The sequence below is a fragment of the Callithrix jacchus genome, chromosome 17 (assembly GCF_049354715.1).
Source record: "Callithrix jacchus isolate 240 chromosome 17, calJac240_pri, whole genome shotgun sequence".
In the NCBI taxonomy this organism is placed as follows: Eukaryota; Metazoa; Chordata; class Mammalia; order Primates; family Cebidae; genus Callithrix; species Callithrix jacchus.
In genome coordinates, this window is record NC_133518.1 from 80,426,088 (window position 1) to 80,442,850 (window position 16,763).

General features: G+C 57.1%; 1 protein-coding gene and 1 long non-coding RNA gene across 3 annotated transcripts in view; one reads left to right on the forward strand and one right to left on the reverse strand.

Moving 5' to 3' along the window:
- LOC118148946 (uncharacterized) lies at window positions 1-7,246 on the reverse strand. The gene is made up of 3 exons (XR_008477456.2): window positions 7,070-7,246; window positions 4,715-5,302; window positions 1-3,251 (listed from the first exon to the last, which is right to left on the reverse strand). It is a non-coding gene; the product is annotated as an uncharacterized LOC118148946 (long non-coding RNA).
- Window positions 4,875-16,763, forward strand: part of KLHL40 (kelch like family member 40) — a 16,037-nt gene continuing 4,148 nt past the window's right edge. For both annotated transcript variants that reach the window (XM_035278668.3, XM_035278667.3), the window contains exons 1-5: window positions 4,875-7,229; window positions 10,132-11,286; window positions 12,483-12,643; window positions 12,939-13,046; window positions 13,191-13,376. In XM_035278668.3, the coding sequence (XP_035134559.3) occupies window positions 7,143-7,229; window positions 10,132-11,286; window positions 12,483-12,643; window positions 12,939-13,046; window positions 13,191-13,376 (1,697 nt within the window). In that variant the 5' untranslated portion in view covers window positions 4,875-7,142. The remainder of the gene's footprint in view (window positions 7,230-10,131; window positions 11,287-12,482; window positions 12,644-12,938; window positions 13,047-13,190; window positions 13,377-16,763) is intronic.

Genomic DNA, 16,763 nt, shown 5'->3' on the forward strand with positions numbered 1-16,763 from the left:
TTTATTTAGCTCTTCCATTACCTCTTTAATCAGCGTTCTGCAGTTTTTGACATACACAGCCTGTGTGTGTTTTGCCTAAATAGGTCATTTTCTTTTGAGTGACGGTGCATGGCATTACGTTTTAAATTTCAGTTTCTACATGTTCCTTGTTAGTAAACAGAAATGCAATTAACGTTTGTGTGTTGATCTTACAGCCTCCAATGTTGCTGAACTCATGTATTAGTCCCTGTAAGCTTTTTGTGGGCATTTCCTGGGATTACTTCTCCTTCATTCCTGACAGACAGTTTAATTGGATATAAAATTCACAGCTGATGGTTCCATCAGCACTTGAAATATGTTGTATCACTTCCTTCTGGCCTCCATAGTTTTGCTTTTTTTAGAGATGGAGTCTCACTGTGTCCAGTGAGTGCTGGAGTCCAGGCTGGCGTACACTGGCATGATCTTGGCTCACCATAACCTCCACCTCCTGGGTTTAAGCGATTCTCCTTCCTCTGCCTCCCAAGTAGCTGGGACTACAGGTGCACACCACCACACCTGGCTAATTTTTGTATTTTTAGTAGAGACAGGGTTTCACCATGTTGGCCACGATGGTCTTGAACTCCTGACCTCAAGTGATCCGCGTGCTTCAGCCTCCCAAACGGCCTCCATAGTTTCAGATGAAAATCCACTGCCATTTGAATTGGCATTCAGCTACAGGTGATGTGCTGTTTCTCTGTGGCTGCTTTTGAGATTTCTTTTTGTCTTTAATTTGCAAAAGTTTAATTATGATGTGTCTCGACATGGATTTCTTTGGGTTTATTTTGTTTGGGGTTTTCTCAGCTTCTTGAATGTGCTGGTTTGTGTCTTCACCAAATTTTGGGAGTCTTCGGGCATTACTTTAGTTATTCTCTCAGCCTCATTCTTCCTCTTCTCCTTCTGAGACTGCAATGATATGCAGTGATACAAATGTGGATTTTTTGTTATTGTCTTATAGGTCCCTGAGACTGACACACACACACTCTCTCTCATATACACACACACACACACACACACACACACACACACACACAATTTGTTCCCACTATATTATCTCTTTGTTGTTCAGACTGGGTAAATTCTATCGCTCTGTCCTCAATCAAGCCCTGATTTTATCTTCTGTCATCTCCCCTCTCCTCCTGAGGCTACCCAGTAGGCTTTTATTCTTGTGGTTATGTTTTTCAGTTCTATAATTTTCGTTTGGTCCTTCTATATAACTTCTTCTTTGCTGATATTTTTAATTTTTTTATTAGTTCCAATAAAATGTGCAATTGTTAAAGCATTATTATGGTGGCCTCTTTAAAATCCTCGCCAGATAATTCTAACAACTGGTTAGTCCCCGCGGTGGCTCCAGTTGATACTTTTCACATTCAAGTTGTGATGTTCCTCGTTGTTGGTGTGACAGGTGAGTCTCAGTTGCACCCCAGATACTCTGGCTGTCATGTCAGGAGACTCTGGGCCCCCTGAGTTCCTTGGTGGCTCGCTCAGTCACCTGGTTCACATTCACCATGCAGTTCCTGGTCTGAGGGCTGAGGTTCCAACGACAGTTTGATTTTCAGAGCCTTTGTGGTGTTCTTTTCGTACCTGGTTTCTTTGGTGCTGCCGGAGCTCCTGCTGGTACTGCCTGAGAGGGCCCAAGGGATGTTCCCAGATCAGGCTGCCCAGCGCCTCTTGGCAGGGAGGTGAGTTTCAGGTCCGGTGTGAAAGGAGAAGGCATCCCCACCTGCTGATTGTTGGTTGGGCACCTGAGTAATGTCCCCTCCCGTGCTGCCGGGCTCCTGGGGAGTCAGAGGTACTCCTCTCCAAATTGTGAGAGCACTGAGCCTGCTTTGGCTGCCTTCTGTTGACAGGTTGGGGGTCAGGAAACGCCTGGCCTGGGTCCTCTTCTTCCATTGAGTAGGGGTACATAAGATATCCTGACACTGAGTTGTTCCTTTATTTTTGGGGTCCTGAACTAATGCATAATTAATTCCCTTGCCAGCTTTCAGAGTTGTCCTCCGATTGCCTCTTGCATTGTGTTCATAGTTTATAGCTGTACTTGACAGGAAGGAGCAGGTAGAAACAAGCTCACAGCATTTTGTCCAGGCCAGAAGTCGTATTTTCAAGCCTTTAAAAAAGTAGATCGCTGTATGAGTCCGTTTTCATCCTGCTGATAAAGCTATACCTGAGACTGGGTAACTCAGAAAGGAAAGAGGTTTATTGGACTCACAGTTCCACATGGCTGGGGAGGCCTCACCTTGTGGTGGAAAGCAAGGAGGGGTGACGGCATGTCTTCCATGGATGGCGCAGGCAAAGAGCTTGTGCAGGGAAACTCCTCTACAAAACCATCAGGTCTTGTGAGACTTACTCACTATCATGAGAACAGCAAGGCGGAAGCCCGCCCCCATGATTTGGTTACCTCCCGCTGGGCCCCTCTCATCACATGTGGGAATTGTGGGAGCCACAGTTCAAGATGAGATTTGGGTGGGGACACAACCAAACCATTTCCATCAAAAAGTGTATTGGAAACTCAGCACGTGTGAAGGGCCTTGTTAATTAGTGGGCTTCACTGTCCATGATCTGACCAGGCTCATTAATATCTTTTTTTTCTCTTGGGCTGTCAGATCCTCCAATTTTAGTTCCCTGTTTGGAGGTCATAGCTGGCCTGTCAGCTTTCTGGGAGCTGAGTGGGAGTAGGGTTTTCCATTTAGAATATGGAGTTGCTCTTCATCGCCCAGTGCTCACACTGCAGCACTGCCGTTTCCTCTGCTGAGAGTCTTAGTCAAGAGCCCTCCAGTTTGTCTTCTTTGGAAATGAAACCGCTGGCTTCTACCAGGTGGTGGTTGATTCTCCTGTATGTTTAAAGGTACCTGGTGCTGCCAATTCTGGGCCTTCTCTGTGGATTCTGGCCTTCTCATCGCAGATGCAGAATCAGGACTGCCACGCTGCTTATCACACCTCTCCTGCTTTCCAGAGTCTGCGGCTGTGCTGCTCTGTCCCTGCAGAGTATGCTGATACCATGTTCCTGGGAGTTTACATATTTTATTTCTCTTAACCCTCTACTTCAGTTATAGTAAGCTTTCAAAAGGAAGCTCAAAAAAGCATGTGTTTTATCTGCCATCATTCACTGGAAGGCTTGCCTCACTTCTCTTGCTACAAAATGAGATCCTGGATCAGAAGCAGGGTTGAATTTGGTTCCATGAAAATGAAAAAGGCATGAAATCTGTGGCTGGAGGGAGCAGCAGAAATGTGGCAGGCTGGGAAGGCAAACCCAGATTCAGAATATGTATCAGTAAAACGTTAGAAAAACGATCTGTTTCCGTTGCTAGGAAACACACACTCCATTAGTCACCCCCAAGGGCCCCTGGGGGTCAGACCCTCTCATGACCCCCGCTCCAGCCCTCCGGCCCCTCTGACGACCCCCGCTCCAGCCCTGCAGCCCCTAAGATGACCCCCGCTCCAGCCCTCCAGCCCCTCTGACGACCCCCGCTCCAGCCCTCCAGCCCCTCTGACGACCCCCGCTCCAGCCCTCCAGCCCCTATGACGACCCCCGCTCCAGCCCTGCAGCCCCTCTGACGACCCCCGCTCCAGCCCTGCAGCCCCTCTGACGACCCCCGCTCCAGCCCTCCAGCCCCTCTGACGACCCCCGCTCCAGCCCTGCAGCCCCTCTGACGACCCCCGCTCCAGCCCTGCAGCCCCTAAGATGACCCCCGCTCCAGCCCTGCAGCCCCTATGATGACCACCGCTCCAGCCCTCCGTCCCCTCTGACGACCCCCGCTCCAGCCCTCCGTCCCCTCTGACGACCCCCGCTCCAGCCCTCCAGCCCCTCTGACGACCCCCGCTCCAGCCCTCCGGCCCCTCTGACGACCCCCGCTCCAGCCCTCCGTCCCCTCTGACGACCCCCGCTCCAGCCCTCCAGCCCCTAAGATGACCCCCGCTCCAGCCCTCCAGCCCCTCTGACGACCCCCGCTCCAGCCCTCCGGCCCCTCTGACGACCCCCGCTCCAGCCCTCCGGCCCCTCTGACGACCCCCGCTCCAGCCCTCCGTCCCCTCTGACGACCCCCGCTCCAGCCCTCCGTCCCCTCTGACGACCCCCGCTCCAGCCCTCCGTCCCCTCTGACGACCCCCGCTCCAGCCCTCCGGCCCCTAAGATGACCACCGCTCCAGCCCTCCGGCCCCTCTGACGACCCCCGCTCCAGCCCTCCAGCCCCTATGATGACCCCCGCTCCAGCCCTCCAGCCCCTAAGATGACCCCCGCTCCAGCCCTCCGTCCCCTCTGACAACCCCCCGCTCCAGCCCTCCGTCCCCTCTGACGACCCCCGCTCCAGCCCTCCAGCCCCTAAGATGACCCCCGCTCCAGCCCTCCAGCCCCTAAGATGACCCCCGCTCCAGCCCTCCGTCCCCTCTGACAACCCCCCGCTCCAGCCCTCCGTCCCCTCTGACGACCCCCGCTCCAGCCCTCCAGCCCCTAAGATGACCACCACTCCAGCCCTCCGGCCCCTCTGACGACCCCCGCTCCAGCCCTCCGTCCCCTCTGACGACCCCCGCTCCAGCCCTGCTGCTGATTGCAGTGGCCGTGCCCATTTTACCTTTGGAGCTTATGAACCATTACTTGGCCACTGTCAATGCTAAGATCCCATTATCCTCCCTGAAAGCAGGGAGGCCACTTCAAAGGCAAAGGCTCCCACTCAGCCCTGACAGGTTAAAGTCGCCGGCATACCTCACCAACAAGGTCCTCAATGATGGGCGAGGTATCCTCTCAGCCCTCTCAGCAGACACGGGGGATGGGTCCACTCCAGCATTCGGGGCTCCCGTCTTTGGGTCCCTTTGTCACGTAAGAGCATCTGCAGCATCTCGACTCCTTGCATCACAGGCCTCCTGTAACCCAGAAGTCAGTGAGCAGGCGAGCAGGCCATCGGAGATGCTCTCGACTGCGTTGGCTCCGCCGTGCGCACCTGCTGCCAGGATACTCCTGAAATGAATTTCAACATCGCACAGTCCTCTTAGCAGCAGACCATGGAAGCCTCACTGGCTGCTGTGGCATCAGACAGAACCTTCAGGAGTGCTGCAGTCAGGGTCACAGGCTGCATAGCCCAGGTCGTGGCCAAACCAGCGCCAGCAGGGACAGATCCCTCCGCTTGCACGTGGACAGTGGGAAGCCGACTCCAGAAGTTCCGACACCGCTTTCCATCAGCCATCTTCGTCAAAACATGGATGCTGCGTGTCCCTGCTTCCTGATCTGAGCTGAAGTTTGGGACGGCACATACGATGGGTTGAGCTCAGTGGCATGTCTGTTTTCCTGGGGAAGCTGGGATTTTAAATAAATTCTGTTTTCTACCACAGAGAAGAAGTTCTACTTACGTGCGAACTGTCCAAAACATAGGAAGACTATTTAGGAGATGCAGGAAGGCCACCAAGTGTGGCCACCCAAATGTCCTGAGTTCAAGCCTCCTGTCTCAGCCTCCTGAGCAGCTGGGACTACAGGTGCATGCCACCACACCCGGCTAATTTTCGTAGTTTAGTAGAGATGGAGTTTCACCGTATTGGTGAGACTGGTCTCGAACTCCTGACCTCAGGTGATCCACCCACTGCCCTAGTCCCCCAAAGTGCTGGGAGTGCAGGTGAGCCACAGCACCCGGCACACTTAGTGCTTCTCTTAAATGACCCTGGGATATGCTAAGATTCCTAATGAAGGCAGAGCTTCCAGTTAAACATATGAGTAGACAGCCTAGATGAAGCTTAAAATAATTACACTGAGTGAATAATGTCAGACAAAAAATCAAAAAGAGTGCATACTGCACGATTCTTCTTACGTAAAACTGCAGGTAATGCAAATGAATCATGGTGACAACAGATCAGTGATGGGGGGTGTGTGGGAAGAGATGGAGGAGAGATTTTAAAGGGGATGAGGAAGGGTTCGTGGGTGACAGGTGTGTTCCCGTCTTGATTGTGGTGCTGGGGGTTTCACGGGTATATATACATATGTCAAAACTTATCAAATTGTACACTTTAAATACGTGTGGTTTGTCACATGCTACTTATGCCTCATTAGAGCTGTTTTTAAAACATTAGACTGCTTCCCATTTGCTGGCCATTGGAATTTCAATTTCTGTAAAATGGGAAAAATAATACCTACCTCATAATTTTGGTGTGGAGATTAAATCAGTAAAAATTGAAAGGATGAAATGAGATGACATCTTCCCTTTGGTTCAGCTAAAAGCCTTGGAGTCACCCTTTCTCCCCTCTTTTTCTACACCCACATACAATCCCTGGGGACCTCCGGGGGTGAGTAATAGAGTGGGTGCGGTAGAGATGAAACGGGGTTGGCCATGACTCAAAGACCTGACAATTATCGAAGTGGGGAGATGGGTCCATGGGAGCTCAGGATATTATCCTCTCTACTTTTGTACATATTTGTATTTTCCACAATAATAATTAAAAAAACAGTGAGGCCAGGCATGGTGGCTCACACCTATAATCCCAACACTTTGGGAGGCCAAGGTGGGAGGATCCCTTGAGGCCAGGAGTTCCAGACCAGCCTGGGCAAAATAGTGAGACCCCATCAGCACAAAAATTTTAGAAATTAGTTGGGTGTGGTGGGGACGGGGCGCCTGTAGTCGCAGCCACTGAGGAGACTGAGGTGAAGGATCACTTGAGCCCAGGAGGTCCAGACTGGGCAACAGGGCAAGACCCTGCCTCAAAAAATAAGGCTGGGCGCAGTGGCTCAAACCTGTAATCCCAGCACTTTAGGAGGCCAAGGTGGGCGGATCACAAGGTCAGAAATTGGAGAGTAGCCTGGCCAATATGGGGAAACCCCATCTCTACCAAAAATACAAAAAGTAGCCAGGCGTGGTGGCGGGTGCCTATAGTCCCAGATACTTGGGAAGCTGAAACAGGAGAATCGCTTGAACCCAGGAGGCAGAAGTTGCAGTGAGCTGAGCCCACGCCACCGCACTCCAGCCTGGGCAACAGAGCAAGATGCCATCTCAAAAAATAAATAAATAAATAACAGTGTTTCCCCTTTCAACTCAGAGGAAAACCGAAGTCCTGATGGGCCCACGGTCCCCACACTCACCTCTCCCCTTGCCTCCTACTCGCCTCCTCATTCACTGCTCCAGCCCGGTCGCTCTCCAAGCTGTTCCAGGAACATGCCAGGCACTCTCTTGCCTCAGGAACTTGGCTCCAGCTGCGCCCCCACCGGGAATCCTCTGACTCAACTCAATGTGATCCTCTTGGTGAGTCCATCCTGACTGCTCCGTTTAAAATCGTTCCCACCTCCTCCTGCCACTTCCCATGCGCCTTCCCTGTTCCCCTTGTCTGCACAGCCATGAGCATCGTCCAATGCCCTGAATAACTATTGATGTATTTCTGTCTCCCCCACCACCCTCGCCCCGACCCCCTGGCAAATGTAAGTCCCGTGACGCCTGATTGCTGACTCTTCAGCATTTAAAGCAGTGCACAGCTGGTGCTTGATGATGAATGAATGAGCCATATACACATGTTCTACTGGAATGCTTGGTAGAGTGACAGCTATGGGATCCATCACCATCTAAAAATATTTCATCAAGTCATTTGATAAATCTAAGTTAACTGGCCAGTATTTTCTGTCCTGGTCTTTGAAATGAGACTACGATTAATGACATTTTTGTTAATTCTTGGGAAGTGGCAAGGTAGGGAAGGGTTGCCACAGTCTTTGGAGGAGGGCAGATCTGTTTCAGATCCTGGCACCGCCCCATGCCCGCTCTGTGACTTGGCCAAGGTGCCCAGCCCTCAAGCCGAGTCTCCTCAGTGGCTGTGCTTGCCACAATGCCCTGCAGTCCCGGACTGGGCTGAAAGCCCACCACCTGCCTTGTCTGAGTGAGCCCTTGTCTTTTCAGCAACAGGGACTGATCACCTCCAGAGCCTGCCCAGGTGCTGTGTCCCTTTGGGACCTGCTGGTGGGGTGAGTGAGTGATGGTCAGTTGCACCATTGAAGAGGGACAGAGGCCGGGCGCGGTGGCTCACGCCTGTAATCCCAGCACTTTGGGAGGCCGAGGCGGGCGGATCACCTGAGATCAGAAGTTTGAGAGCAGCCTGGCCAACACAGTAAAACCCCATCTCTACTAAAGAAAAAAAAATTAGCTGGACATGATGGCAGGCACCTGTAATCCCAGCTACCGGGAGACTGAGGCAGGAGGATCATTTGAACCCGGGAGGTGGAGGTTGCAGTGAGCCAAGATCGTGCCATTGCACTCCAGCCTGGGCAACAGAATGAGGTTCTGTCTCAAAAGAAGAAAAAGAAAAAGGGACAGAGTGATATTGCTGAGATCACAAAAGGGAGGTGACTCAGCCCTAGCCCAGCCAGCTGTCATTTCTCCCGTGCCCCCCAGGCCTGACGTTATAAACAAGTGACTCAGAGGAATGATGGGGTGTGCCTCATAATAGTTCATCCCAGTGTCCTGGGGGCTAAATTTAACACACAGCTGCAGCCGCTGGCACTTTGGGAACAAGTTAATCTTGGTGACTGAGGCTAATGTGCGTGTGTGTCTGGTGATGGGCGGGGGTGGGGGGAAGGGAGCTGGGAGGGGGTCAAGAGTCCAGAACAAGGTAGGCATTGAGACTGGCTGTCAACCTGGGCTTCAAGCCTGGTCCCTCAGATCACAGACAAGGTGCGGGGCCCCATGGCCAGGCAGCTCAGGCCTTGCCTCAGATGCACCGGGAACAGTGAGTACAGACAACTGAAGTCCTGAAATATTCAACTTTCAGTGTTACTTTTTAAACACTAGAATTCAGAATGTCACTCCCTAGAATGTTAAAACCCTGGGGGTTAAATACCTAGAAGAGTAGAATCCTAAGAAATTCATTTTCTAGCACGTCCAACACTTAGAAATGTGAGAGCCCTCTAAGGTGTATCCCAGGAACACAGCACCTGGTGCTTCTGAACCTCCAGCAACACAGGTGAATGGAGGCCCTTACTGTCTGAATTCGCCCCATCCTCATTGTGTAGGAAGGGAAACCGAGGCTTAACGAAGAGACCTGCCCTGCCCCAGGCCCCACAGAAAAGTGGTAACCTTCTTTACCTAAGGTATCTTCTTGCTTTCTTGCAAGAAGGAGGGTCTCAGAGCAGGGCAGACAGAGGAAAAGTTCTTCCCATTTTAAAGGTAAGGCAGCGCCAGCGGTGTCTTATATCTGTGGTGCCAGCTACTAGGGAGGCTGAGGCAGAAGGATGGCTTGAGCCCAGGAGTTCAAGTCCAGCCTGGGCAACATAGTGAGACCCTGCCTCTTAGAAAATAAAATAGGCTGGGTGCAGTGGCTCACACCTGTAATCCCAGCACTATTGGAGGCTTAGGCTGATCCTATTGGATCATGAGGTCAGGAGTTCAAGACCAACCTGGACAAGATGGTGAAACCCCATCTCTACTAAAAATACAAAAATAAATTAGCCAGGCGTGGTGGCAGGCCCTGTAATCCCAGCGACTCGGGAGGCTGAGGCAGAGGATGGCTTGACCCTGGGAGGTGGAGGTTGTAGTGAGCTGAGATCACGACACTGCACTCCAGCCTGAGCAACAGAGGGAGACTCAGTCTCTAAATAAATAAATAAAAATAAAATAAAGGCAGGGCAAAGGGGCCAGTAAAGAGCAAACAGCATGTCCTAAGTTCTGACAGAAAACCCAAGGCTCCGGGGGCTCAAGTGAGGTACATTTCGGGGAGGGAGACGGGGGGCACCAGGGCAGATGGACCCAGGCAGCAGGAACGGAGGGAGACCCCGGAAGACCGGCTCCAATGCTTAGGCCACCCCCTCCCATAGGGGCTCTCCTGACCAAAGCATCCGGAGTCACGGCCTCCCCGTGCTCCATTTAGAAATGAGGCAGCCAGGCCCTCATCTTTCAAAGGGGCCCGGACACCCCACCATGTCCCATGAGCCCCGGGGCTGAGCCAAGGCTTCTCCCGGAGGGGGCCTCTACCCAGCTGTCCCCCTGTGCGTCATGTGCAGGAGGCCAGGCGGCTCGCCTTACAGGGCCCGGGCCACCTCTATATATAGCCCTTCGAAGACAGCTGCGCAGTCCGAGCGAGCCCCGCAGGAAAGCAGGGGCGCAGAGAGGAGCCCCTTGGCCCCGCCACCCACCCTAGGCCCCCACTTTCACCCCCCCACCCTAGGCCCCCACCATGGCGCTGGGCTTGGAGCAGGCGGAGGAGCAGCGGCTGTACCAGCAGACGCTCCTGCAGGACGGGCTCAAGGACATGCTGGACCATGGCAAGTTCCTGGACTGCGTGGTGCGCGCGGGAGAGCGCGAGTTCCCGTGCCACCGCCTGGTGCTGGCCGCCTGCAGCCCCTACTTCCGCGCGCGCTTCCTGGCCGCGCCCGAGAGCGCGGGCGAACTGCAGCTGGAGGAGGTGTCGGCGGACGTGGTGGCGCAGGTGCTGCACTACCTGTACACGTCGGAGATCGCGCTGGACGAGGCCAGCGTGCAGGACCTGTTCGCCGCGGCGCACCGCTTCCAGATCCCGTCCATCTTCACCATCTGCGTGTCCTTCCTGCAGAAGCGCCTGTGCCTCTCCAACTGCCTGGCCGTGTTCCGCCTGGGGCTCCTGCTGGACTGCGCGCGCCTGGCCGTGGCCGCCCGCGACTTCATCTGCGCGCACTTCACGCTGGTGGCACGCGACGCCGACTTCCTGGGACTCTCGGCCGACGAGCTCATCGCCATCATCTCCAGCGACGGCCTGAACGTGGAGAAGGAGGAGGCGGTGTTCGAGGCGGTCATGCGCTGGGCGGGCAGCGGCGAGGCCGAGGCGCAGGCAGAGCGCCAGCGTGCTCTGCCCACCGTCTTCGAGAGCGTGCGCTGCCGCCTGCTGCCGCGCGCCTTCCTGGAGAGCCGCGTGGAGCGCCACCCTCTCGTGCGCGCCCAGCCCGAGCTGCTGCGCAAGGTGCAGATGGTGAAAGACGCGCACGAGGGCCGCCTCACCACGCTGCGCAAGAAGAAGAAGGGGAGGGACGCTGCCAAGGAGGCCGAGAAGGGCGCGGGCGAAGCCAAAGCGGAGGACGAGGAGGAGGCTGAGCGCATCCTACCCGGGATCCTCAACGACACCCTGCGTTTCGGCATGTTCCTGCAGGACCTCATCTTCATGGTCAGCGAGGAGGGCGCGGTGGCCTACGACCCCGCAGCCAATGAGTGCTACTGCGCCTCCCTCTCCAGCCAGGTCCCCAAGAACCACGTCAGCCTGGTTACCAAGGAGAACCAGGTCTTCGTGGCTGGAGGCCTCTTCTACAACGAAGACAACAAAGAGGACCCCATGAGCGCATACTTCCTTCAGGTGCCTGACCAGCCCTAGGGGCTCTGGGCACTGGGGCGGGGTGGGGGCAGTCTTGTGTCTACACAGGGAACGCCGTTGGGTCTAGGGTGAGATGGACTGGCTGATTGCCACCTGCTGGAAGGTTGAAGGCATTTAATAGGCAGCTGCCAAAAAGCAGCATAACTGGAGTCTCAGTCTCAGGGGTGTGGTTGCCCCAAGTTGGCTTATGTTGGAGGCCCTGGCCCTGCACAGTGAGGAGGATCAAGGTCTGTGTCAGGGTCCTGGCCTGGAGCTCAGAGCAGTGTCCCAGACAAGGGCACCATCCTGTCTGGCCCTCCCATTTAACAGATGAGGAAGCCGAGACCCAGCAGGGATCAGTAGGGTGAAGGGCTAGGTCTAAGTTGGGGTGTGACTGTGAGATCTCAGAGGGCACAGACAGTTTCCTGGAGACTGGCCATGTCAGTTTGAGCCTTGCCAGTGGCGTGGGACTTGGAGATGTGAAGGGGAAGTGGCCATGTTTCCGCCAGGAACCCATAGACAAGGGACAGAACGGGGGCTGAGCCTGGTGAGCGGCGTGCTCAGGGAGGCTGACCAGCAAGACGGGCGACAGGCACTTGGGCCGAGGTTCAGCTCACAAAGCCCTGTGTTCAGTTGCACAGGGAGCTGAGGGCAGCGTCACCAGCTACAGGCTCAGCAGGGTGGGGACATTGCTTGTTCTCTCTGGGCCTCTGTTTGTAAGTGGGGATATTATTCTTCCTGCATGATAAGGTCATGATAAAGTACTCAGCACAGTGCCCAGCCCCCAGAAAACTTTCCAAAAGATGAGCCCCTAGAATTAATATCTTTATTACAGGCTGTGGAGGTGGACGAGGCCGTGGACTGTAGGTTTTATAGGGTGAAAGGCAGGGCTGCATTTGGAAGTTTCCTGAACAGTGGGATGGGGTGGAGAGCAGGGTGGGGGCAGGCCTCAGTGCCTGGGGAAGTAAGGCCACAGCTGGACCTCCCTTGCAGGGCTGCCCCTCATTTCCACGCTGTGAGCCCTACCGCCTGCTATAAAGGTGGCTGCCGGGAGCCTGCCTGGGCTTGGAGGATGCTCATCGGCTCTCAGCCTGTTGGCAGGAGGGGCACTGGCCCTACCTGGGGCAGTGGGACTTTGTGGGGCTGGACTGAGGCCAGGGGATCTGGGGGTGATAGCTGACTGCACACCCGGCCCGCAGTTTGACCACCTGGACTCAGAGTGGCTGGGGATGCCACCGCTGCCCTCGCCCCGCTGCCTCTTTGGCCTGGGAGAGGCTCTCAACTCCATCTACGTGGTCGGTGGCAGAGAGATCAAGGACGGTGAGCGCTGCCTGGACTCCGTCATGTGCTACGACCGGCTGTGAGTGCGGCAGGGGCAGCGCTGAGCACCGCAGGGGTGGGCAGGGCATGGTGGCCACCTTGGTCTAGGGCTTGGGGTGGGAGTTGGAGCCAGAACCTCAGGCGTAGGTAAAGCTGGGCTTGGGTAGGGGCGGACAGTTGGGAGGCGGGGTGGGAGCACAGAACTGAGAGGCCAGGGAAGTTCCAGCAATGGCTGACGCAGCTCCAATATGTGTTAGGTGGATGGGTGGATGGGTGCAGAGAGGGGGACTGAGCTGAGCTGGGGTGCATGCCCACCCCCACTCTGTCTCCTCCAGGTCATTCAAATGGGGCGAGTCGGACCCGCTGCCCTACGCAGTGTACGGCCACGCGGTGCTGTCTCACATGGACCTTGTCTACGTCATTGGTGGCAAAGGCAGCGACAGGTGAGGCTGGGCCTGGATCGAGTCCACGGAGCAGAGGCAGGATCCCCCAGAGACTGTCAGGGGTTTGTCCTGGCTGCCCTGGAGGCGCCTGCAGCGAGGGTGGCTGGGCTGCGTCCCCACTCACTCCCGCCCTCCACCCCACAGGAAGTGCCTGAACAAGATGTGTGTCTATGACCCCAAGAAGTTCGAGTGGAAGGAGCTGGCACCCATGCACACCGCCCGCTCACTCTTCGGGGCCACTGTCCACGACGGCCGCATTGTTGTGGCAGCTGGGGTCACCGACACAGGGCTGACCAGTTCCGCTGAGGTGTACAGCATCACAGACAACAAGTACGGAACTTGTCCCTTCTGCCACGGACAGCTGTGTGGCTTTGGGCCTCTGTCAGCCCCGGCAGGAGCCGCGGTCCCTGTCTTGGGTCTCCAGTGTTGAGTTTGGACGCCAGCATAGACACAGGCCTTCTCTCCTGATCAGCAGTGAGGTGGGGAGGTGGGGCAAGGGCTACGGCCACCCTGGTCTGCAGGAGGGGCTCCCTGGGCTGGGGGAGGGGATGCCAGGTTCCTCACTCAGGGACTAGAGATATAGCAGTGAACGATACAGAAGCTGCCCTCCCTGGGACATCAGAGAAGAGAAAACTGAACTGAGAGACAGCTGGACTCAGCTGGCAAACTGGATGAGGGTGGTGGTAGGAGGTTGCCACAGACTAAGGAACTGTGGTGCCGAGGCAGGTAGGAGAAAAAAGGCCAGGCCCACAGGAGGGAAGGCAGTGCTGGGGCTGGGTGATGGAGGTGGGATGGGGTGCTGGGGCTGGGTGCAGGTGGTGGGTGATGGAGGTGGATGGGGTGCTGGGGCTGGGTGCTGGGGTGGGTGATGGAGGTGGATGGGGTGCTGGGGCTGGGTGCAGGTGGTGGGTGATGGAGGTGGGATGGGGTGCTGGGGCTGGGTGCAGGTGGTGGGTGATGGAGGTGGATGGGGTGCTGGGGCTGGGTGCTGGGGTGGGTGATGGAGGTGGATGGGGTGCTGGGGCTGGGTGCAGGTGGTGGGTGATGGAGGTGGATGGGGTGCTGGGGCTGGGTGCTGGGGTGGGTGATGGAGGTGGATGGGGTGCTGGGGCTGGGTGCAGGTGGTGGGTGATGGAGGTGGGATGGGGTGCTGGGGCTGGGTGCAGGTGGTGGGTGATGGAGGTGGATGGGGTGCTGGGACTGGGTGCTGGGGTGGGTGATGGAGGTGGATGGGGTGCTGGGGCTGGGTGCAGGTGGTGGGTGATGGAGGTGGGATGGGGTGCTGGGGCTGGGTGCAGGTGGTGGGTGAGGGAGGTGGATGGGGTGCTGGGGCTGGGTGCAGGGGCTGGGTGAGGGAGGTGGGATGGGGTGCTGGGGCTGGGTGCAGGGGCTGGGTGATGGAGGTGGGATGGGGTGCTAGGGCTGGGTGCAGAGGCTGGGTGATGGAGGTGGGATGGGGTGCTGGGGCTGGGTGCAGAGGCTGGGTGAGGGAGGTAGGATGGGGTGCTGGGGTTGGGTGCAGGGGCTGGGTGAGGGAGGTGGGATGGTGTGCTGGGGTTGGGTGCAGGGGCTGGGTGAGGGAGGGGCTGGGTGAGGGAGGTGGGATGGGGTGCTGGTGTTGGGTGCAGGGGCTGGGTGAAGGAGGTGATGGTGTGCTGGGGCTGAGTGCAGGGGCTGGGTGAGGGAGGTGATGGTGTGCTGGGGCTGAGTGCAGGGGGTGGGTGATGGAGGTGGGATGGGGTGCTGGAGCTGGGTGCAGGGGCTGGGTGAGGGAGGTGGGATGGGGTGCTGGGGCTGGGTGCAGGGGCTGGGTGAGGGAGGTGATGGTGTGCTGGGGCTGAGTGCAGGGGGTGGGTGATGCAGGTGGGATGGGGTGCTGGTGTTGGGTGCAGGAGCTGGGTGAAGGAGGTGATGGTGTGCTGGGGCTGAGTGCAGTGGCTGGGTGAGGGAGGTGATGGTGTGCTGGGGCTGAGTGCAGGGGGTGGGTGATGGAGGTGGGATGGGGTGCTAGGGCTGGGTGCAGAGGCTGGGTGATGGAGGTGGGATGAGGTGCTAGGGCTGGGTGCAGAGGCTGGGTGATGGAGGGGGGATGGGGTGCTGGGGCTGGGTGCAGGGGCTGGGTGAGGGAGGTGAGATGGGGTGCTGGGGCTGGGTGCAGGGGCTGGGTGAGGGAGGTGATGGTGTGCTGGGGCTGAGTGCAGGGGGTGGGTGATGGAGGTGGGATGGGGTGCTGGGGCTGGGTGCAGGAGCTGGGTGATGGAGGTGGGATGGGGTGCTGGGGCTGGGTGCAGGGGCTGGGTGTGGGAGGTGGGATGGGGTGCTGGGGCTGGGTGCAGGGGCTGGGTGTGGGAGGTGGGATGGGGTGCTGGGGCTGGGTGCAGGGGCTGGGTGAGGGAGGTGGGATGGGGTTCTGGGGCTGGGTGCAGGGGCTGGGTGAGGGAGGTGGGATGGGGTGCTGGTGTTGGGTGCAGGGGCTGGGTGATGGAGGTGGGATGGGGTGCTGGGGCTGGGTGCAGGGGCTGGGTGATGGCTGTGGAATGGGGTTCTGGGGCTGGGTGCTGGGTGGGTGATGGAGGTGGGATGGGGTGCTTGGGCTGGATGCTGGGGTGGGTGATGCAGGTGGAATGGGGTGCTGGGGCTGGGTGAGGGAGGTGAGATTGGGTGCTGGGGCCAGGTGCAGGGCGTGGGTAATGGAGGTGGGAAGGGGGTGCTGGGGCTGGAGCAGGGACCAGCAGGAAAGGGACTGTATCGCATCTGTGTCCTACTCAAGCACTTCATGGCCGCTGATATAGAGGTTAGAGGTCGGATTAGGGATGTCCCAGGGAGCAGGAAGGTTGGGTGGTGAAGGCCAGGAGCCAGGGGAGCCGCGGGATGGGGCTGAGGGGATGGCAGGCCAGGGTTTCTCAGGCATGTGAGGAGTCTCCCGGATGGTGATGAGATTCGAGGCCTGAGGGCCTTTCTAACCCACCCCCAGGAGCTGCTGATGCTGCTGGTCCATGAGCCACACTGAGTAGCAAGCGTCTAGGAGGTGGAAGGAACAGGGCTTAGCTCTTGATTGGATGCGGGGGTGGGGGGGAAGGGCATGTTTCTGAGTGAGGGTGGGAGGTCGTTTACTACCCAATCACGGGGACTGGGTAGGGAAAGTGAGGGTCCCCTTAGGACATGTGGATTTGAAGTGCCTGGGGTGTCCAAAAGGACCCCACCTGGAAGAGAGAGGGCTGAGCTGGAGGACGAGATCTGGGGTCAGTAGCATGTAGAGGGGCCAGGCTCCCTCAGGAGAGTGGGTTTAGGGCCTCAGTGCATGCGCAGTGGCTGCGGACCTCAGGGAAGGCAGTTTGGAGGATGGACCAAGGCCCAAGGCAGGAGCCAGGGCAGCGAGGACGCGCTGAGAACACCTGGGCAGTGAAGGGAGGAGAAGGGCTGGGCAGGTGTGTGGGTGGCGGGGCTGCAGGGGCCTCTGAGGGCGAAAGGACCGTGTCCAGGTGAGAGCCTGCTGGGGGCTGGGGCTGTGAGTTGGCAGCCAGAGTGAGTTCCGGAGAGGAGGACGGGCAGTGGGAGATCCATGGTGGACTTTGCTGGGCAAGTTGGATAGAATCGCAAGAAGACAGGAAGGGAAAGGGGAGGAGCAAGAGAGTGGGGAGGAAGGGAAAGGGGAGGAGCAAGAGTGGGGAGGAAGGGAAAGGGGAGGAGCAAGAGAGTGGGGAGGAAGGGAAGATA